Below are 23,768 nucleotides of genomic sequence, written 5' to 3' on the forward strand. Positions count from 1 at the left end.
TCGGCCCCGTCTGGTTTCTGAAGTGGCCCCTCCAATCACCAGTTAGACACTGACCAACTGCCCCCCCCCTGTAATTTAGATTTTGTTGTGGTGCCCTTGGCCAAAGGGGAACAACGGAGGAAGCAGTCTGTAAGTGGCTCCAATCAAGCAATCCCACTAAGTCAGTGCCTTGTCTGGGATGCCCAAGGGAAGCCCTTATTTATGTATTTTTATGGCAAGTTATAATCTGGATGATGAACCCTTGTATAACACCCCTCTCTTAGAATTCCCCCTTGACCCCACTGAGCCAAGAAGTAGGCTTGTTTTGCAAATTTAAAAGGTTTATTTGAAAAATTAAACAATATATCACACTTCTATAAATAAATTGATAATGGATAGTATACACTTGTGAATCTAAGCAGTAATCACCAAGAGGTAATCCTACAGTAGCACAGTTCTTGGTTACTTATGAATAGGAACAGAAGAATGAGGTGGGAAAGAATGCTTTATATGGTTCAAGGAAACTCAATGATGAATGAAATGCAGTACAGAAAATAACTTGATATGGCTTCAACAAAAGACAATGTAATCACCTTTCCTTGACAATTCACTCCCCCCCTTTATGCAATATAAGAAGATGGAAAGGAGGCACACAGTTCTCAGGAACGCAATCAAATATAATTCAGTTCCCCCCTAGCAAGCTTAGAGGAAAACAGGTATGAGTTTTAACACAGGCAAGATACTTTGATGTGGTTGCAATTAAGTGAAAAATATGCTAAAAAGGCTTTTAATTCCCTATAGGAGGTTCAGAGTGAGTGAGAGATACTTAAATTAATTCAGGATCACTTTAGCAATGCTCTATGAATGATTGTCAGGTTGTAAACGAATTTCAGCAAGGAAAGCAAGGAGCTGCTGATTTTTACACGTGGCTGAAATTGTGCAAAATGTCAAATCGCGGCAAATTTAATTGCGTGCGTCGAGCGTAATTACGGAGGCATTATAAGGACTAGGAAGTTGTTTCTAGGTTCGTTGGAAAGGGTAGATTCTAAGCTTTAAGATGTCAGTTAGAACTCGCTCCTAGCACAAACGGTTCCGGAGATACGGCCGATTTAGTCAAGGTCGTTTTTCGGATTTGAGATTTTAAAGCTCAGAATGACAGATGACAGTTTTCAGTTTTAAAGATGACAGAATGACACGATTCTAGGAGGCAGTTCTAATAGGCTAAAATAGTTTGGATTAGATTATTTTAAACTAAGAGATTGGTTTTGGCACAGTGAGTACTCACGCTATATTTTTGAAATAAGACGTCAAGGTCTGGTCAGGTTGGACGGGACTTCCGGCGGGTGGTTCTGAAGTCCCGGCTATCTGGGTCAGCTCTGCTCTCTGGGTCTGTCAAGCACCAGTTCTGCTCACAACGGTCTGGTTTGTGGTTCTCTCTGGTTCCGGATACAGCACTGCTTTCTGGATACTGCTAAAGGTTCTTGCAAAAGTTCTTGGCAAAAAATTCAAACAGCTCGCCTGGCTGTTGAATAATTTGGTTGGTTTTGAGGCCTGCTGAAGAGGATTCAGCTTGTGGATTCAGGCCTCTCTGCTGCAAATTCTGGAGTTAATTTCTGCTACAGGTTCTGGAGATTGATGGATTTGAAGACTGGATCTCTGGATGTGAAGTCTGAAGTCTCCCGGCAAAGCGTCCCGCAAGAAAGTGGAAAGTGAATGTCCCTATCTGTCCTGCACTGTCTGCTTTTATGTGTTTAGAAAGTGGGTGCGTGCGTGGCATTACTGAGCCTGCCCCTCTCTACTTGTCATTGGCCCAATTCTCCCCTCTCCCATGATTGGGGGAAGGAAATGGATTGTCATCATGATGAGGTCTGTTTATGGGACAGAGGATCCTCCCCTGGTCAATTTGCCCACAAATCTATATTTGATTCAAATACATATTTCCCAGATACACAAGTGGTTGACATTACATGTACATATTACAGATGAATTAAGACAGGTCTCTGTTCAAGCCCCATGTTCCTGCGAGCTGGGATTCAGAAATGACCACATTTTGCGCTTTTTGGTCGGTTTACCAATATCGGACATTTACCAAAAATTACACAAATGTGCGCAAGGAGTATGGACATTAATTGATGAAGTGTCAGATTTTTAACATGCAGACATTTGGAGTAAGACCCTATTTTCTGCTAGCAACCCCCCAGAATACACCACAGGGTCCTAACACCTCTTAAAACGTGCACAGAAAAATCACAAGAATAATGATATTACTTATATAATTCTGACAAGTCCGTATTAGGAATTATCCATCTTTTTTTTAAATTATGCTCTGGCCCAAAGGGATGTGGTTTCCACCAAGCACATGGTGGAGTTTCTGGTTTGTCCACTTCCCCCAAGCTCAGCTTGCTAGCAGAGGCACTGCCCCTCCCATTTCCTTCCAAGAGGAAGCCATTTTACAACCCCCCTAATTTAACAATTGCCTGAGCCAAAGAAGGCCCATTGTTCAGTTCCCTGCAGTCCCCAGGTGCCACTCCCCTTTCAATCAACAGGGCCATGTGATCTCCTTTTGGCAGGGGCAGCAGGAGGCAGCCAGGCCTGGGAATGCAGTTGTGCAAGTCTCAACTCCTGTCGGGGGTAGCTGGTGGTCAGAGTTTAATCTCTTTAAGCCAGGCTTCAGCTAAATGTCATGTTTGTTACCCAGTTTTCTACATTCAAATCAAACTGACAATTTTTTACACATGCAGCTAGAATGCTGATTCTGAGTTCAAAACTATGACATTTCAACAGTTGCAAACTATGTTACACTCAAAAGTAGGTCACTCATTTAATTTAAACATTTCAATTTTAGTGGTTTTAAATCCAATTTCCCTTAAGCTGCTGACATCCCCAGCTATTTTTTATATATACATTAAATAATTACTTCCTTCAAGTCATTTCAGAATATAGTTTTACGTTGTATCCACCTCTTAGCAAGTCTTTCCTTGGCCTGGTTTGGGTTCATTTGTTCAGTTTTACACAAAAGTCTGGTGGTTTTAAAACGCCGGCTCTCTGATAGTGGTGAGCACCAGTATTGCATCCATTTTGACATTAAGAAAATGAATTCCCCACAGTTCTGGGTTGCTTTTGGCAATCAGCATTGCCATTCCCAATGGTTTCAGGCTACTGTGTGTGTAGCCCAATGGTGGTTTTAAGCAGTGCCCTCCTGTGCTCACAACATAGGCAAAAATGGGTGGCAGCCTATTCTTCATGTTTTCCCTGTGCACTCTCTGGGGAGTTCTGGCCATCATGATGTTTTCAATGCCAGTAACGCACAGTTTTATGGTAGGGCTTGGATGCATGGGTAAAAACATCCCACAAGCCCCCCCTCTCTTGCGATGGCCATTCTGAACTTTCACTGATGGAACTCGCAAGATCTGGGATGTTCACCTCATCTTCTTCCAGTTCTGTAGATGGCACAGTTCAGCATCTTTTCCTCCATCCGGTTGGATCGATCGGTTCTCCTCGCCTGTCCTGATGGGAATATTGGGTGGTACCCCAGCCCCTCGGATCTTTGCTCCCGGTCTCTGGGTCGTTCTCCTTGGTCAGTCTCCGTGGTTTCATCTCTCCTAGGATGATAAAGCAAAAGCGGCAACACACATTCCTAGACCTTTTTCCACCACTATTAATGGTGTGGTGACCATATACATTTTATACATCCAAATACATTTTGCAGTCTGATTTTAAAACAAAATATAACATGAAACATTTTTTTTTTCCAATCATAATATTTTAGAGACTATATGTGGGATATTTTAGGATGGGAACTGAATTAATCTGGAGCGGTCCCCTCTGGTATTGCAGAGGACTCCTCCAGTTGCTGCAGAGTGTGCCTGGGATGGCAACACTTTAGCTGATTTATATGTACTCACTTGTCTTCGCCTTCCGCCAGACTACCTTTAGGGATGCGGATCTTATAGGCTACAGGGGAGATTTTGTCTATAATTTCAAAGAGTCCCTTCCACGTAGGTGTTACGCTCACCTGGTTCCCACGGGGGCGTCGACCGGAACTGGGCCGCTGTTTCCACCAGCGTGACGTGTAGCGCCGAGATGACTGACTGGACTGGCCCGCTCAGCCTAGTTTGTCTGGCTCGCAGGAATATTCTTCTACAAAGGAGAAGAGGAATTAACCACCCGTGGAATTGAGTGTCAACCCACCTTCCCCACTCCCGTTGTCTTCCCACAGATCACTCTTGATGTCCCCTCCTTAGTCTCACCTGATGGTTTGGAAGGATGAGCTCTCCATCCTGCGTCGACCGCAGGGGCGCTTTGATGACCAGTTACTTCACTGGCATAGAGGAATTGGTGAGTTCCAGTATTGACTCTAAAGTCCAATTGTTCATAAGAGTTCAAATGTCTGATCTTCACTCTGTCCGATTCCTTGCAGGTTGCCGATTAATCCACTCGAAGATTTCCAAATGGCAATTGGTAAGATTCAGGTAAGTCTATTGTGGTTTTCCCCTTAGGGGCCGGGGTACGGCGATGAAGCAGAGTTGACTGCGCCGACCCAAGATGAGGTGAGTACCCCCCATGGTAAATCAGGTAAGTCCTTGGGGGTAGCTTGTATAGCCTTAGAGAGTCCCCTTGCTCACCTTGCTGTCTTTGTCTCCTTAGGTGTCGGAGGGCGGCCGCGAGATGGAGAGAGCGTGATGGAATGCTGAAGTACCGCCAAGCAGGTGAGTTCAGCGCGGCGCCGTAGGAATGCGAAGCGATGCTTCAAAGACTTCTGTCTTTCAGCTCCGTGGAGAAATGGATCAGGATTCAGGTAAGGATTCAAGTTAAAACTCCTGTTCTAACCTTTATCCTTCTTTTCTTCTTGTTTCAGGAGTCCCAGGACTGAAGCGGGCGTGGCTGAAGACTGGAGCTGCTGAAAACACGGTGAGCGTTACGATGCAGCAAGCAGAATAATGCGAAGCACGTGTGGCTGTCCGGGCGTGGTTTAAATAGCCTTGGAAGAAGATCCAGGTAAGTATTCTTCCACAGCCCCACCCAAGTAACAAAATAGTCCCTTCAGTAAAATAGTCCCTCCTAAGCCTCATTTGGCTTGAGTCTTCATGCAGCATGGTCTGCCTCAGGTGAGTATGCAGCATGGTCTGCTTCATGTAAGTTATCAATAATGAGCCTGGCGCCCATGGCGCCAGGACTGCACCCAAACAGCCCCTAACTGGGGCTTTTGGGCATGCTCCAAGTGGCATGATGCCTGCTTCCGGGGCTGCTGGGCCTGGTCTGGTCTTCCGTGGGCAGGCATCATGACAGTAGGCAAACATTTTCGCTGTTTGGCCTGGTTTCTTTGGAAATTGTATAGATAGACCCGGTCCCCCACCTCGTATACTTTCCTGGTGGTTTTCAGGTCGTAGTGGGTCTTCATGCTATCAGCTGATCTTTCTAGATTCTGCTGAGCATAGGCAAAAGCATGTTGGAGGTGTTTCCTTAAATTCTCCACATACTCATGAGTTGTGGAGGCATTTATCAACGTTTGCTCTTAGGTTCTGTAGAGCAAATGCTGGGGAAGCACCATCTTGCGTCCAGTCATCAACTCAAATGGTGACATTTTAGTTGCAGATGAAGGGGTAGATCTGATGGCCATTAGGACCAGAGGTAGTCGGATATCCCAACTTGGCCCAGAATCTGCCACAAACTTTTTTAAGATGCTCACAATGGTTCGGTTGTATCTCTCCACTGCTCCAGAAGAAGCTGGCCTTTAAGCAATATGTAGCTTCCTTTTGACCCCCAGTATCTCCCACATCTTTGTCATTACTTCACTGGTGAAGTGGCTACCCCTGTCTGACTCAATCCTTTGAGGTAGACCAAAACGGGAAAATATGTGGTTAATCATCAGGGCAGCTGCTGTTTCTGCCTTGCAGTTTGGGGCCGGTAGACATTCCACCCACTTGGTAAACAAGCATGTAACGGTCAACATGTACTTGTTTCCTCTAGACGAGCGAATTACAGGGCCTACAAAGTCGATTTGCAAATCTGACCATGGCAGTGTCATCCCCCTCTTTTGGAGAGGCGCACGGTGTGTGAGGGATGATGGCTGAAACTGTGCACACACAAGACACCCCTTCAAGTATTGGTCGAGGTCCTGCCCCATGTGTGGCCAGTATGCAATCTCTCTTAAGATCTCAAGTGTTGTGTGAAACCCCCTATGACCGGCGGTGGCCGCATCATGGGCGTTACTTAACATCAGGCTTCGGAATGAGGTAGGAACCACCCACTGATCATGGCAGCTTGGGATTACCTTACCAACAAACCGTCTTGGATTCGGAACCTTTTTGGACATTTCATCAACACTCTTAGGTCCTCTTTCCCAATGTAATCGCTATCCGTCAGGGGAAAGTTCTCAGGGTCCTCAATGTGTTGGTAAAACAATTATTGGATCCCCCTTCTGAGCTGTAATCAAATCAGCATCAGGGGTCTCCTTACTCCATTGTGCAGTTGGAAGATCATTGTAAGCATTTGTCTGGGACCTAGTGATAGCAGTGACCTGGATTTCCCCCAACAGGGACTCTATTTCTATTAGATCCCCTTGGATGGCCCCGGTTTTGGCCAGCTGATCAGCTAAGTCATTTCCAGTTTTGTCTGGTCCCTCTACTTTGGAATGACCCTTGATCTTTTTCCAGTAGATGGTCATCCCATTCGATGTGACCAGATCATCAATGTTTTGGATTAACTTCCCATGTTTCAGGGGTTTGTTATTAGCACATAACATGCCTCTGGTTTTCCAATTAACCAGGTGCTCCACAAACCCGTTCCGTACATAATCCGAATCTGTGATTATGACCAGTTCGTGGAGTTGATGTTGGACAGCAGTGAGGATGGCCTGATGCACAGCCATCAACTCTGCCACCTGACTACTTCGGGGACCAATTTTGTATCCAGCGGAAAACTCCTTCACCCATGCATTCCCTACGCCGGCCACCAGTTATTTTTCCCTGTTGTTCTCAACATGGTACGAGCATCCATCCACATAGACAGTGGGCATTCCCTCACACTTGTCTTCTTCAAAGACTTTGTGGGGGGAATTAAGGTATGCCTCCAGGTTGTCCTTGATTTTTAGACTTTCGTCCTCAAGACAGTTTTCTCTGGCACAGTCATGCAAGTCAGCCAGACCTTGCGCGAGGGGACTCTTCTTGTTTTGGCCATATCTGACCTCCACAGGAAAGCCTTGCATTGACAGAATCCAGGAAGTAATACGGGAATTACTCACATTTCCGGGCCGGATTCTGTCACTTTGGAGATATTGCAGAGGCTGGTGTGGAGTCTCCACTATGATGTGGTCCCCCTGGATAAACGGGCGGTAATTCTTCAATGCCCACACCGTTGCCAGGAGTGCCTTCTCACAATCGTTGGATTTTTCCTGCACGGAGGATAAAGTTTTGCTCGCATAGGAGATTACTTTATTGACCTTGTCATGCTTTTGGTATAATACTGCTGTCAAGCACGTATTAGAGAACCCTGTCTCCAGGAAGAACTCCTTGTTTCTGACAGGGTAAGCTAGGCAAGGCGCTTGTGAGAGGCTTTTCTTGAGTTGTCTTACTGCCTCGGATTGTTCTGGACCCCATTCCCACTTGAACCCCCCCCTTCAAGAGATGAATGAGGGGTCTGGTGATCTCTGCGTAGCCCTCATTGAACTTTCTGCTGTAATTAGTCAGTCCAAGGAGGCTCCTTAGTTCCCGCAGAGTTGTGGGATCCTTCAGTTTCTGAAGTGCTTCCACTTTCTTTTCTTGGGGACAGAGACCCTGAGGAGTAATTTCATGCCCCAAGAAATTAATACGGGTCCTACACCACTGTGCTTTCTGAAAGGAAAGTTTTGCTCTGACGGCCCTCAACTGTGTCAGAACATAACGGATCTCCGCTATGTGTTCTTCCACAGATGAACTTTTGATGAGGACATCATCTACATAAGCCAGGTTACCCCTCGCACCCAGGTCGGGCATGGCCTTATGTAGGAAAATGTTGAATTCATTGCCGGAGTGGAGGTATCCGAAGGGAGTCCGGGTCCATGTGTACTGCTGGCCCCAAAAGGTAAAAGCCAGTTTGTATTGGTCCTCCCTACTGACAGGCACGGTCCAGTATCCATTGGTCAGGTCTATTGCAGTGAATACCTGTGACCCCTGGATCTGGGCCAGCCCTTGGTCAATGTAGGGCAGAGGCCATTGGGAAGTATGGACCCGTTTGTTGAGCTCCTTAAGGTCGGCGCAGAGTCTCCACTGGCCATTTGGCTTCAATATTCCCAGCACCGGATTATTGAAGATGCTGTGTACTGGACGGATTATTCCCCGGGACTCAAGGTTCTTAATTATTTCAGTAAGGGACTCCATGGATGCGAGAGGCAAACGATATTGCTTCACAAACACTGGAGTCATGCCAGGGTCTGTGGGAATTGTTGTGTGGATGTCGGTGCGATCACAGTCATATGAGTCTACCGATAAGAGATCTTGGAAATCCAAGAAAACTTGTTTCAACTTTTGCTTCTGTTCCAGAGTCACACAGGCATCAGCTAGGTTGACTCTCTCTTCCACCATCTGCCTGAAGCCTGGAAAGACTTCTGGTTTTGCTATCTCAGCAGCCTCCTCCAGCTCGGTGGAGAAGTCCCTGGTCAGAGTGCTGATTTGGACCGGAGGCTTCAGTTGGGAAAGGCAGCCCTCATAGACCTGGAAAATCACCTCATCCCCTCAGAAGTCACAAGTCACATCTTCCTTACCATAAGGGCAAGAAGTGTACACCAGGAAGTTCCCCCCATGCCGGGTGAAAATCCTGTCTGGTGTTGTATTGTCCTCACTGTCACTGTCAAAACAGTCCTTGGGGATCGGTCCTATTAGTTCATTTCCTAAATCAATGGAGAAATGTCGGTCATCAACCGCCATTCCAATGATGGTGCCTGCGGCTAGAGTAATACTTTGTAAGTCGCTGTTATCCACCTCTATTGGAATGGTGTCATGTTCTATGTTGACTAATGGGGTTGGGTTCACCCCTAACCCTTGTTGTTGGAGAGAAGCATTTAGATGAATATAAGCATCAGGGTTTTTCAATTTTTGTCCTCTTTTAACTTTCATTTCCAGGGAGAATTTTCGGGTCCTTTCCGGGATGGTGACTTACTCTTTAATCTGAATTTCAACTGCATAAGGTAGCAATTGAGCTGACCTAAATGCTTTTTCTGGATCAACAAAGCCCATGGGATTATCCGCTAATCGGGACCAAGCTTTGAAGTTTATTAGGTCCAAACCAATGGCAAAGGGATTGAGAATGTCACTGCCTAAGTAAAAGGCGGTAGTGACGTCCCGCACGACCCAACAATTATGGACTATGCTCTTGTTGCCAATGGAGATTTTGAGCATACACCTGCTTGGCAGGAGATGTTTGGAATTGGGTGTTTCCAGATCCATTTCCCATTTGTCTATCAGTTTGAATGTGGGAATGGCTGGATCTTTTGGGAGTTGGCGGAACATGGCTTCGCTGATAAAGCTCTTACCGTTGTTCACACACACTCGGGCGAGAACAGAGTCCTTCCCATCATTTAACTGAACAGGGATGAACAACTGCTCTCCAATCTGCTGAATATCAGCCAGGCAGGCACTGAGCTGATTTCACATCTTTCTGGACTATAGGAGTGGGAGTGTCTGATTGTGGATTGGTAAAGAATTTCAGAGTGTTTCCTTCCAGTGTGGAATACCACCTTAAACTGGAAGGAAGGTTGATTTTCAGAAATAGAGAAGACCCCCCATCACCAGTCTGTTGTCCTACTGCTATTACTGTCACGTCTGGAATTTGGTTGTTCTGGAAGTGAAATTCTACTTGGTCATATTTTTGTTCAACCATGTGGCAGGTGCCGTTAAAACTAACATGGTTCACACTTTGTTTTAATTTTATTGGTCGGCTAGTCTGGGTCCAGAGGACCTTGTTTACGCAATCTATTAGGGGTGAAAACCTTCTCAGGAGGTCATTCCCTAGTAAACAAGGGGTGCCCTCTGGAGTCACTACTATGACCGGGTGTTTCACCTTGTGTCGCCCAATTTTGATGTGCAAATCTGCAGTCCCCTCGACAGGAATTTCCTTCCCGTCAAAGTTCTGCAGTTGTCCAGGGAGAGAGGTGAGAGGAATACGGTAATTCTCCCCCCTTCCTGCATTCAGTTCATCAAAGGCCCTTTTGGACAGAAGGGTAGCTTGGGATCCAGCGTCCACCAGTGCCATAATTGTACCCTGCCCCTGTACTTGTACCGGGGCATAGTATCTTCCCTCCTTCTCCTCAAGGGGGCACAGATAATGCACATTTTTGGACAACTGGTGGGCTAATTTTCTGGTTTTGGACATTGCTAGCGAAGAGATTTGGGCAGAATGCTGTGGAGAGCCTGGGGAATCTGAAAGAAAAAGTTGGCAACTGGAAATGGTTTCCGGTTCGGGCCCGCCCCCCCCCCCCCCTTTTTGGAGGCAGTCATCAGGATGGGTTTGACCCACGGGATTTTGGTATTGTTGGTTCTGGGATAGAATGATGGGCGGCGACAGCTCAATCCCCACTTCTACCCAGTCTGTTGATTCGGTTTTAGGTTCCCCTGGTTCGGGTTCTGGGCCGCCCCTGCCTTTTGGGAGGCAGTCACCAGGATGGGTTTGAACCAGGGGTTTTTGGTTTTGTTGGTTCTGGGATAGGATGATGGGCGGCGACAGCTCAATCCCCACATCTACCCAGTCTGGATTGGAATCTCTTGGGACCCATTTTTCCTTGGGAGGAGTTCCCCCATCTCTGAAGGAGAAGATCCTATTCCCAGGATCTTCCGAGGATCCCTCTCCCTCAAATTGGAAGACCTGTACCTCCTCCACAAAGTGGGTCTGTTTGGGTCTTTTGTTTCTCCTACCTCCTCTCTGCTCCTTGGGTGGCAGACTTTCAGGGGTAGGAGATTTTGTTTCCGGTTCCTGGTTTTCCAGGGGCTGTTTACAAGTTGGGAAGGAAGCTTCCTCCAAGGCTTTACACCCCCTTTCCCCTTGTGCCTCCTCCCTGGGAACCGGTGGGTTATCGGGGTGCTGCCCCCATCATTGTTCTGGAGCACTAGGCCCAGAGTTTGGAGCATTCTGCGGTGGCATGCTCATCTGAGGGTTCTGTTGAGCCCTCAGTATGTGACCCAGATCCCGTGCCATATTTTGGACCTGGCGCTCAAGTTGTGAAACCCGCTCAGGCTGATCCGGGGCTCTATTTTCTCCCCTGGGCTGATCCCGGGAAGGGTAGCTATCCCTTCTCTGGTAATACCCCGGATTGGGAAGATTTGGGTACTCCTCCACCCTTGGCCTCCCCTCTCCCGGATTAGGTGGTCTAGGCTCAGGGAATTGGGGAAAAAAGGATGGATGGTTTTGGGGTTGGAAATTGGGTGGATACCTGGGGAAAAAGTTCTGCCCAGGATTTGGTGAATTTCTGCCCTCCTGGGGGAAGTTAGGAGGGAAGTTCCCTGGGTCAGGTGCTTGGCTGGATCCCCCCCCCCTTGGGCTGGAGGAGTCCACACATAACCCAGGATGGGTTGGTTTCCCTTGTAGCGGGGACTTACATAATCAGGGGAGCGGGGGACCCCATTTGTGGGACTACCTCCTCGACTCCCTGTCTGTGACTGGCCCGAGGGCCTTCTGGACTGTGAATTATTTGGTGCTGGCAGGTTTTTAGACCCCCCATCTCCAAATCTAAAACGGGGGCAACCTTTACCTCCGCCACCTTGGCAGCAGCAGGGGTGCTGTTGGTTTTGGGGTTTTTCTGTGCATTACTTTTATTTTCTATGGGCTTCTGCACCTCATAGATCCGGGTGGCTTGCTCAATGACCCAGTCTAGTGACCTCTTCTCGTGAAAATCTCTCACTAGCTGGGTCATGATGTATTTGGGCAAGGCATGGAAAAAAGTATTGACAAATTCTCTGCTGTCCATGCGCACCCTTCTGGTGGTCTGCGCAAAGGCACGCTTCAATTCTTGCACAAATTCTTGTGGGGCCTGATCCTCCCCACATTGCAAATTGTAGGATGCCTTGCGGGCCTCTTGAGGATTTCTATTAACAGAAAAATGTTTCAAGATGGCCGCCCTATATGCGGACCATCTTGAATGGTTTTGGTCCTCTAGCCCTGCAAAGAAACTGGAGTATTCAGGGGAGAATGTCCATTTGACGTACTGGATGCAGCTACTGCTGTCCTTCAAATGGAAAGTCTCCATCATTTGCTTATAGAGCTCCAAGTGTTCCCAAACAGAATACTTGGCGTTCTTATGATAAGGCGTGATGACACTCTTGATTGCCTTAATCTGTTTTAAGGGGTCCTTAAGCAAGGCCCTTTTCACCTTATTGGCCTTTTTGGTTCGGGTAACCCTGGTCCATTCATCCTCTGATTCAGAAGCACTGCTCCCAGAGGTGCCCGTCTGATCTTCCAGGTTTTCCCGGATTCTGCGAGCCTGGGAATAGCTGGCAGAATGTGGGGACCTGGTCTCCTGTGTCCTGTGACGCTCAGAGGAGTCTTCAGATCCCTCTTTGCTACCAGGATTTGATGGGTACCCCCCCCCCAGTGACCTAACTGGGCAGAGGTTTTTAGGATGCCCTTAGGGGGCCTAATTTCCTGGGGTTCCCCACTAAATTGCATTGTACTTAGGTGCCCATACCCAGGTGCCCGCCCATCCATTCCTGGGTGGTACTGGCCTATGAGCCCCATACTTTTGGCTGGATAGTAATCTGCCATTCCTGTGGCCCTGTGCTCATGCGCACCAGGGGACATGGGGGTGGCAGAGTCCAGGGACTGAGAGAGATGAAGGCCTCTGGTGCTAGGGCTTCTGAGGTTATGCTCAGGTGTTTCCCTTTCCCAGCGAACTTCATCTCTGTCAGCCCCTGCTCCCTGTTGCAATGCAAGAGCCTGCACTTTCAGTTCCTCAGTTAAGGCCTTACTAGACTCTATCAGTCTCTCCTGCACGGCTACCTGTTGCTGGAGCCTATCATTGTGCTGACAGAGAGCCTCATTTTCTCGCTGTGCCTCCTGATTGGTCCTGGAGTACTGGGCCAGTTTCTGCTGCAGGAGGGTTACCTCCTCAGTCCCATCCCTACTGGCCTGCCCCTTTCTTGCCAGAGCATCCTCCACCATCCTGGTGTGATCTAGCAAGCCCTGATGCTCTTTTTGGAGGTCACCCAGCCCCTGGAGGGCCAAGTGATTTTCTTCAATTTTTCTTTTTAAATGGCAGACTTCCTGGCCTAAGGTATCCCTTTCCTGACCAAGAGCCTGCATTTGTGACGCCAGGTCGTCCCTCTGCCTTTGAAAGGCACCAGCTTTCCGGCGTTCTTCATCAAACTCTGCCTGGGTATCCAGGTCTTTCAAAATCAATGTATTGCTTTCCTCTTTCTCTCTGTCTAGTTGGATTTGCAGGGTGGCTACCTGCTCTGTGCATGCCCTGTTGAAATTGATCTGTTGCTCCAGCTTTTTCTGACTCTGCAGTAAGGAGTCCAAACTGTCTTGGTGCTCCTTCTGCAAAGCCAGAATTCTGGTATCCTGGTCTGTCTTTTCCTGTTGCAGTATATGCATGTCCTCTTTTATTTTAATGATATACTGCCTACTATCATTTTCTGACTCCTGGCTCCTCTGCAGCCTCTGCTCAGAAGAGACCAGGTCAGATTGGCCCTTTTCTAACGCCATCTGTTGCCTATATGCCAGATCTTGGCTTTCAGCACATTTATCCTGCATGGCTCCCATATATTGATACAAATATACCGCTATCCTAACCATCTTGTCGTGTTCATCTTTAGCTTTAGGAGCCATGTATAGTTCGCTCAGGACCACATGTAAGGGGCCCTGATCTCTCCAGATATCTAACCCAGTTGCAGTGACCGGTTTTGTGATTGCCTGCAACCACGCATCCTGGCCCTGCTCAGTCCATTCACCTCTCACAAATAGCTTATGTAAGAAGTGCTCTCTGGCTATTTTGATGTCTACCAGATCGTCATTCTGGAAATTGAGTTCCTTCCTGATTTACAGAAGTTTGTATTTTATTTTGCAAAACAGACCGTTTCCTTAGAGCGTTCCTTTGAGGGGTGCTTTCACAGTGTAAAACAGGGTGGTGATCTAACCGGATATGCGTATCCGGTCAGTTGGCACACTGTATTAAGCTGCACAAGTTGTAACTCTAACCCAGAATATCCCGGCTCCGAGCCCCCACTCTGTAAGTGACTCCAATCAAGCAATCCCACTAAGTCAGTGCCTTGTCTGGGATGCCCAAGGGAAGCCCTTATTTATGTACTTTTTTGTGGCAAGTTATAAATAATAATAATAATAATAATTAGGCATTTATATAGCGCTACAAACCCTCAGGTATCTGAGCGCTGCTTATTATTACCCACGGTGTGTGGTGCTCATTTATCAACCTCGGAAGGATGAAAGGCTGAGTTTGGCCCTGCCGGGATTCGAACCTGCGTTAACAGGCTCTGCACGGATGTCAAAGCGAGCGCTCTACTCGCTGTGCCACTTGACCGGCTCATTGGATGATGAACCCTTGTATAACACCCCTCTCTTAGAATCCCCCTTGACCCCTCTGAGCCAAGAAGTAGGCTTGTTTTGCAAATTTAAAAGGTTTATTTGAAAAATGAAACTATATATATATATATATATATATCAGACTTCTATAAATAAATTGATAATGGATAGTACACGTGCATATGAGCAGTAATCAGCAAGAGGTAATACCACAGTAGCACAGTTCTTGGTTACTTATGAATAGGAACAGAAGGATGAGGTGGGAAAGAATGCTTTATATGGTTCAAGGAAACGCAATGATGAATGAAATGCAGTACAGAAAATAACTTGATATGGCTTCAACAAAAGACAATGTAATCACTTTTCCTTGACAATTCACTCCCCCCCTTTATGCAATATAAGGAGATGGAAAGAAGACACACAGTTGTGAGGAATGCAATCAAATATAATTCAGTTCCCCCCTAGCAAGCTTAGAGGAAAACAGGTATGAGTTTTAACACAGGCAAGATACTTTGATGTGGTTGCAATTAAGTGAAAAATATGCTAAAAAGGCTTTTCATTTCCTATAGGAGGTTCAGGGTGAGTGAGAGATACTTAAATTAATTCAGGATCACTTTAGCAATGGTCTATGAATGATTGTCAGTTTGCAAACGAATTTCAGCAAGGAAAGCAAGGAGCTGCTGATTTTTACACGTGGCTGAAATGTGCAAAATGTAAAATCGCGGCAAATTTAATCGCGTGCGTCGAGCGCAATTACGGAGGCACTATAAGGAGTAGGAAGTCGGTTTGTTGGAAAGCTTAGATTCTAAGCTTTAAGATGACAGTTAAAACTTGCTCCTAGCACAAACGGTTCCGGAGATACGGCCGATTTAGTCAAGGTAGTTTTTCGGATTTGAGATTTTAAAGCTCAGAATGACAGATGACAGTTTTCAGTTTTAAAGATGACAGAACGACACGATTCTAGGAGGCAGTTCTAATAGGCTAAAATAGTTTAGATTAGATTATTTTAAACTAAGAGATTGGTTTTGGCACAGTGTGTACTCACACTATATTTTTGAAATAAGCCATCAAGGTCTGGTCAGGTTGGACGGAACTTCCGGCGGGTGGTTCTGAAGTCCCGGCTATTTGGGTCAGCTCTGCTCTCTGGGTCTGTCAAGCACCGGTCCTGCTCACAACGGTCTGGTTTGTGGTTCTCTCTGGTTCCGGATACAGCACTGCTTTCTGGATACTGCTACAGGTTCTTGCAAAAGTTCTTGGCATAGTTGAATAGTTTGGTTGGTTTTGAGGCCTGCTGAAGAGGATTCAGCTTGTGGATTTAGGCCTCTCTGCTACAAATTCTGGAGTTAATTTCTGCTACAGGTTCTGGAGATTGATGGATTTGAAGTGTGGATCTCTGGATGTGAAGTCTGAAGTCTCCCGGCAAAGCGTCCCGCAAGAAAGTGGAAAGTGAATGTCACTACCTGTCGTGCACTGTCTGCTTTTATGTGTTTAGAAAGTGGGTGTGTGCGTGGCATAACTGAGCCTGCCCCTCTCTACTTGTCATTGGCCCAATTCTCCCCTCTCCCATGATTGGGGGAAGGAAATGGATGTTCATCATGATGAGGTCTGTTTATGGGTCAGAGGATCCTCCCCTGGTCAATTTGCCCACAAATCTATATTTGATTCAAATACATATTTCCCAGATACACAAGTGGTTGACATTACATGTACATATTACAGATGAATTAAGACAGGTCTCTGTTCAGGCCCCATGTTCCTGCGAGCTGGGATTCAGAAATGACCACATTTTGCGCTTTTTGGTCGGTTTACCAATATCGGACATTTACCAAAAATTACACAAATGTGCGCAAGGAGTATGGACATTAATTGATGAAGTGTCAGATTTTTAACATGCAGACATTTGGAGTAAGACCCTATTTTCTGCTAGCAACCCCCCAGAATACACCACAGGGTCCTAAAACCTCTTAAAACGTGCACAGAAAAATCACAAGAATAATGATATTACTTATATAATTCTGACAAGTCCGTACAAGGAATTATCCATCTTTTTTAAAATTATGCTCTGGCCCAAAGGGGTGTGGTTTCCCCCAAGCACATGGTGGAGTTTCTGGTTTGTCCACTTCCCCCAAGCTCAGCTTGCTAGCAGAGGCACTGCCCCTCCCATTTCCTTCCAAGAGGAAGCCATTTTACGACCCCCCCTAATTTAACAATTGCCTGAGCCAAAGAAGGCTCATTGTTCAGTTCCCTGCAGTCCCCAGGCGCCACTCCCCTTTCAATCAACAGGGCCATGTGATCTCCTTTAAGCAGGGGCAGCAGGAGGCAGCCAGGCCTGGGAATGCAGTTGTGCAAGTCTCAACTCCTGTCGGGGGTAGCTGGTGGTCAGAGTTTAATCTCTTTAAGCCAGGCTTCATCTAAATGTCATGTTTGTTACCCAGTTTTCTACATTCAAATCAAACTGACAATTTTTTACACATGCAGCTAGAATGCTGATTCTGAGTTCAAAACTATGACATTTCAACAGTTGCAAACTATGTTACACTCAAAAGTAGGTCACTCATTTAATTTAAACATTTCAATTTTAGTGGTTTTAAATCCAATTTCCCTTAAGCTGCTGACATCCCCAGCTATTATTTATATATACATTAAATAATTACTTCCTTCAAGTCATTTCAGAATATAGTTTTACGTTGTATCCACCTCTTAGCAAGTCTTTCCTTGGCCTGGTTTGGGTTCATTTGTTCAGTTTTACACAAAAGTCTGGTGGTTTTAAAACGCCGGCTTTCTGATAGTGGTGAGCACCAGTATTGCATACATTTTGACATTAAGAAAATGAATTCCCCACAGTTCTGGGTTGCTTTTGGCAATCAGCATTGCCATTCCCAATGGTTTCAGGCTACTGTGTGTGTAGCCCAATTGTGGTTTTAGGCAGTGCCCTCCTGTGCTCACAACATAGGCAAAAATGGGTGGCAGCCTATTCTTCATGTTTTCCCTGTGCACTCTCTGGGGAGTTCTGGCCATCAAGAGGTTTTCAATGCCAGTAACGCACAGTTTTATGGTATGGCTTGGATGCATAGGTAAAAACATCCCACAAGTCCTACTAAGGAGCAACTCTGATTTTCCCTGCTGCTTCTCTACAACCGACCTTAGCCGTTGCTGCCCTATCCCATGTCAGCCCCCCTGTAAGGGGTGGGGAAAACCATAGTCTAGTATCTCTGCCAGCCAGAGCCAGCTTTAGGGGAGAGCGAGCAGGGCGACCGCTGGGGCACCACACTGTTGTCAACACCCTATTGTTATTAAATGCGGCCCTCCACCGCAGGCGCCTTTAATGACAAAAGGGCAGCATTAGCCCCCAACCACGTCAGTTCGGGGGAGTCTTTCAAGGGCTCCCCCGAGCTGGCATAGTGGCAGAAGGCATGGCAGGCGCCCCATTGTTATTAAATGCACCTGCGGTAGCGGAGCGCATATAATAACAATAGGGTGCTGATACACCCTACTCATATCATTACCTCCTCGTCTGAGCGAGGAGGTTTAAAAACAAAAAAAAGCCACCTCCTGGCCCCACCCCGCCACCCGTTGACCAGGGGCGCATGGAGGGGGGTGCTAATTCAGCCAGGGCGCTGCTGCCCCTAAGGATGGCCCTGTTGCCAGCCTTCCAGGGTGTCCCCAAATCGTCATGTACTATCCAAGCCTACCAGTATCCTACAACATGGTAGCATGGTAGAACAATAACACAACAGTAACAGTCTAACTTTAGTATACTTGACCTGTACCGATTTAAACAAAGCAACACGAAAGGAAGGGCAACCCCGTAAACCGCAAAAGGAGCGGGTGAAGGGGGGCAACCAACCATGTGAAGAGCGAAAGAAGCAGTGCAATCATGGAAGTGACGTAGGGTGAAGTATCGCAGTGGGGTAGTGTGTATGTCACCAGCTTATCGGTATTGGAAAAGGGGTTGGAGTATGGTTGGGGAGCACAAGGATTGGAGTGTAGCCCCAGTTCACTTAAGTCGATTGAAGGATTTGCACGATAAACGCACAGAAGATGAAATTGCATGGGCAGCAACAAGCCCCAAAGTTACATTATCTGGCGCTAAATCGAATAAGCTCAATGGAAGGACAGACTACATATCCCAGGGTAGAGTAGTTTGCATCATTGTGCTGCCCTACAGTTATTTTGTATATAAAACTCTAAATATAAACGAATCAAATTAACGTGTATTTATAACGCCTCTACAGTTTAACGGCCCAGTGCCTGTATGATTTTAGAATGTTAATATTATAACCGAAATTAAAGGTATTTGTATCACGCACCATCACCCAACGAAATTGGTCCCCAGGTGCTCAGGCGGATCTGTAAACGCGAAGGCGGGGTGGGTTAGTAAGGTGAAGAGGGAGTAGGATAGTGAGAGAAGTGGTGTCCTGGCTTCAGTTCGATATGCAACGTGCGCTGAGCTTTGGTGCATGTATCAAATCGATATCAAGCTATGTGTGCTGTTGGTGTGGCTTATGTGTTTGTATGTTGTTGCAATATTACTGGAACCGGATTAAGGGCGAAGTGGACGGAGTAAACCATGGGCTAGTCCGTGATTGATTGCTGGTGGCGGCGGCAGGTGCTCAGGGCAAACAACATAACCCCTGCATTTGTCCATTTGGTCCCATAGCCAATCAGCCATCATTTGATCATTCCTCTGATGCACCTTTTCTTCTTACCAGAAATTAATTGGGAATGAGACAGTAGTTTCAAATGGCAAACTTGGCCGCAGTTTTACTTCCACAACAAAAGAATCACTGCACACATTTCGTGAAATCCAGTCTGTAAGTGTCGCTCTTGCTCCGTGTCCATGATCACCTGCTTCCCCCTATACTTTTGTACAGCGTTCCTAGTAGGCCCAACTCTCTCAACTCTTTGTGCCTGTGCCTACCCTGCCCATGCAGGTGTCCGTGGGTGGGGAGAACGCTGTTTCTTTTTGGGGGACGACGAGCCCTTGTTGTTACCACCAGACGCCCCTGCCGTTAGGCTCCCAAGAGGCGCTGGTCCGAGAAGAGCGAAGACCCTTCCGGCTTCCTTCTGGCTCATTCAGACTCTGCCTTTTGTGCTTGGTCGCCCAAACACTGCCTTATCTCCGCCTGACCGTCCTGCGACAGCGACGTCCAGGTGTACCCATCTTTCCGTTCCTTTCGTGGGGTGGGTGGTTGAAAAACGAAATCCTTCCTCACAGCGGCGTCCTACTGCAGGTGCTGATGCTTCCTGATGTAGGACACCTGCTCGTTATAAAGGGCTTCCCCCGCCCTTTTCCTTTGTTTGTACTTTGCGGGCTTTGGATGATGTTGGCGCTGTTCCGCCCCCGGACCCTCCCCTTCCCCAAGGGGAGGGGGGAATGTTAGGAGGCCCCTGCAGCCGTTACCGGGCGGCCTCCTCCATTTTCCTTTGGTGAGTCCCGTCGGCAGCTGCATAACCCCTGCATTTGTCCATTTGGTCCCATAGCCAATCAGCCATCATTTGATCATTCCTCTGATGCACCTTTTTTTCTTACCAGAAATTAATTGGGAATGAGAAAGTAGTTTCAAATGGCAAACTTGGCCGCAGTTTTACTTCCACAACAAAAGAATCACTGCATACATTTCGTGAAATCCAGTCTGTAAGTGTGGCGCTTGCTCCGTGTCCATGATCACCTGCTTCCCCCTATACTTTTGTATAGCATTCCTAGTAGGCCCAACTCTCCCAACTCTTTGTGCCTGTGCCTATCCTGCCCATGCAGGTGTCCGTGGGTGGAGAGAACGCTGTTTCTTTTTGGGGGAAGCCGAGCCCTTGTTGTTACCACCAGACGCGCCTGCCGTTAGGCTCTAAAGAGGCGCTGGTCCGAGAAGAGTGAAGACCCCTCTGGCTTCCTTCTGGCTCATTCAGAGTATGTCTTTGTGCTTGGTCGCCCAAACACCGCCAAGCCACGAGGTGGGTTACCCTCTTTCCTGTTTCCTTTTACAGCTCCAACAATTTAGTACATATGTTCCAGTAGAAGAGCTCCATCCCCATTGCTGACAGATGCACACCATCTTTTAAAAAATACTCAGGGTTTTCAAGTTGATCAGGCCATGTCTGATATGTTGGAAGCCTCTGCCCTTGCAGAACTTTGCCATGGCCCCATTCAATTTCTTCCTCGATTTCTCAACTGCTGTGTGGTTCTCGGCCCCTCTCCATTCCGCCCTGGGAATCACCTCTGACCACACGATCTCCGTTTCACCCAGTTGTGCCGATATCTCCTGTAATGAGAGCATCATGTCCCTCAACAAGACCTCCCTCCCTAAGCTGGTCAAATCGCCCCCCCCCCCCTCCAAGTGGATGACCAGCACATCTGGCCTCTTCTGCTTACCCAGCAATTTCCGCAGCAGCCCATGCAGCTGTGCCCATTTCATCTCTGGCACCCCATGCCACCAGATCCGGAACTCGCCGGCCGTCAGCTCCTCCTACTGAGGTGTCCTGCTCGCCCTGGCCCTTGAGATAAACGAATGCCCCACTATCCAAACGGTGCGCTTCTTCCTTCCCTGAAAAGCTGGTAATGAGAAGGAGAGGAGATGGCATGTTATATTACATTTTATCCGGCTGATATACCTTTTGAAACACCCTGAAAACCATCTCCCTAACTTCTTGATTTCCTCCGCCCCCAAGCCCCCGGCTGCTGAAGTGGGGGCCCCATCCGGAATGAGTGGGTCCCGAATCGGCCCTCCGTCAACCCCATTTTTGCCAAAGCCAGTTCCATCACCTTTTTGAACTGGAAGTGGCTCAAGGCAGACCCATCCCTATGCAGGAGCAATGGTGCCCCTGCCTCAGAAGGCTGGCGCTGCTGAAGAAAGTTGGCCATGGCAGCCACCGGACACACTAGACTCATTTAAATGGCCTGATGCGTCAGTGCCACCCCCTTCCCCTTCTGGTCGGTTTTTGACCTCCGCACATAAATGACCAACTGAGTGCTGCTTAGCTGCACATCCCTTAAACGCAAAAAAACATTCCCTTTGCCCTCTTTGTTCTCGGGCACCAGCTCGCTAATCCTGAGCGCCCCAAAAAATGCTACTGTGAAGGCCGCTGTAAACAGCACCCTCTACGACTCACCATTGCAGACGGTGTTCAGGCTTTTAATCAAACCATGCAGTTTTATTATATCGATGGGCCGCCTCTCGTCGGGCTTCAGTACCGATTGCTTGGCCCACCCTCTCATGACCAGTGTGATGTAGTGCTCCTTGGTGGGGTCCTTCTCCCCCCTTAGCTTGGCATAATGAGCTATAGCTGCCAAATGATACGTCATCCAGGCTCTGGTCTTCCCCGTCCTCCAGCACCAACCCACAAAGGCCTGCACTGCAAATTCCTCTTGACCCTCTGGCAGCACCTCCCTTTGAAATGTAACAAAACGCTCCCAACACACCCTGTACCTCTTGGTTGTGCCTGGTGCCAGGGCTGTGTCTATCAAAGAGCTCAGATCACCCCAATCATTCCCCACCATTGATCCTTGAACAGGGCCATCACCTTCCTCACTTCTGGGCAGCTTTCTCGGAACTTCTCCCACTGTATACGAGACAGAGAATCAGCAGCCGTATTTTTGATACCGGGAATGTGCCATGCCCTGACCTCGGTGTTTAATGCCAGCAGGCATTTGGTGAGTTCCCTGAGCATCTTCAACACTCTCACATTGCTTGATGACCCCAGATTAATAATCTGAACCACTGCTAAATTGTCCGACCATAAAGATACCTTTTTGTTCTCAAGGAGTTCCCCCCACAACTTAAATGCTACTACAATGGGGAACAGTTCCCACAGCGTGATGTCCTTTGTGATTCCTTTCCTATGCCACTCAGCCGGCCATGCTTTGCCGCACCACCTGACCCCCAGGATTGCCCTGAAACCAAGGGACCCTGATGAATCAGCGAATAGCTTGAGCTTCTCGCTGCTTGCCCAGTCCTCCCTCCAGACTGCAACCCCATTTGACTGACAGAAATGTTTCCCACATCCGGAGATCCTCTTTTACCTCGGATCCCAACCGGACGTGTTGAGAGGCATGCTGCAGCCCTACTGTTTTTAGTTCTACACTTCTGGCAAACACTTTGCCCGACGGTATTACTCTCCCGGTGAATTTGAGGTTACCCGCCAGTGACTGCAGCTCCCTCAGGGTTGCTTTGCTTTTCCCCTTCAAGCCTTGTATCATGTCTCTCAGCTTTTGCACTTTGTCCTGCGGGAGCCTGCATTCGCCCTTTACTGAATCAATTTCAATCCCCAAGAAGGTCAGGGTGGTGGCTGGACCCACTGTTTTCCCCGGCACCAACGGGACCCCCATCAACCCTTGAAATACCTCCATGAGTGCCCCGCACTCATCGGTCCCTTTCTTACCAATGAACAGAAAATCATCAAGATAATGTAATATTCCACCCTCCTTCGTTTTTTCTCTCACAGTGAATTCCAAGAAGGTACTAAATGCTTCAAAATAAGCGCATGAAATGGCACAGCCCATTGGCAGATATTTGTCGTAAAAATATTTCTTGCTCACCTTGAACCCCAGCAAATGATGGCGGTCCTTGTGGATAGGCAATAGTCTAAAAGCTGACTCTATGTCTGATTTTCCCAGCAGGGCCCCCCTCCCTGCTGCTTTTACCTCAGGGCACATTCCATTGGTTGAGAAGGCCCTGGAAGTTGGCTCCTCCCCACTCTCCAAGTTTGTGTCACTTGTACACTATAGGCTGGTGATGTCATTTAACAGATTCAGCTCTAGTATAGTGTCTGCTGTGCTGTTTTCACCACATACTTTTAAGATGCTTCCAGCTCGTCTAATCTGCACACTCACAGCACCAGCTCTTCTGCCTTCATTGCTGATATGGCTGTACCCTACACCTAATGTGTAACTGCCACTACAGATAGCTGGTAAGATAGCTCAACAACTCTAGTGCTTGCTGATGTGATCTTTGTACGATATGCAGGTTGCAAGTTCGGATCCAGGCAAGACCAGTCTCGGGAGGATAGCTCAACGGCAACGTGCTCGTCTTGGAAGCAAGACGACACGCAGCAACATAGGTTCGATCCCCGGGTCCGGGCTTAGAAACCTCTGGGTATTAAGCGCGTAATAAATAACCAATTACAATTTACAATTAAAATTACCAGTACAACCTTTAATCATCCGGGGTCGATCAATCAGTTGCCAGATAATAATTGTATGTAAAATGTCCTATGCATACTTTGCCGAGAGCAATATATATATATATATATTTCGGAGGCTTGTGGAATCTGCTTAGATCACATGCTATGCA

General features: G+C 47.5%; 1 protein-coding gene across 6 annotated transcripts in view; it reads right to left on the bottom strand.

Moving 5' to 3' along the window:
- Positions 1 to 23,768, bottom strand: part of NUDT9 (nudix hydrolase 9) — a 255,056-nt gene that overhangs the window by 200,747 nt on the left and 30,541 nt on the right. The window contains exon 1 of one of the 6 annotated variants that reach the window (XM_069652049.1): positions 20,852 to 20,964. The exons of 4 other annotated variants lie outside the window; for them this stretch is intronic. In XM_069652049.1, coding sequence (XP_069508150.1) covers positions 20,852 to 20,889 — 38 coding nt within the window. In that variant the 5' untranslated portion in view covers positions 20,890 to 20,964. Of the gene's footprint in view, positions 1 to 20,851; positions 20,965 to 23,768 lie in introns of those variants that run through there. One more of the 6 variants, XM_069652047.1, reaches the window with a different exon arrangement.

This window comes from Ambystoma mexicanum, chromosome 3p, assembly GCF_040938575.1.
Source record: "Ambystoma mexicanum isolate Mex_15411 chromosome 3p, UKY_AmexF1_1, whole genome shotgun sequence".
NCBI lineage: Eukaryota > Metazoa > Chordata > Amphibia > Caudata > Ambystomatidae > Ambystoma > Ambystoma mexicanum.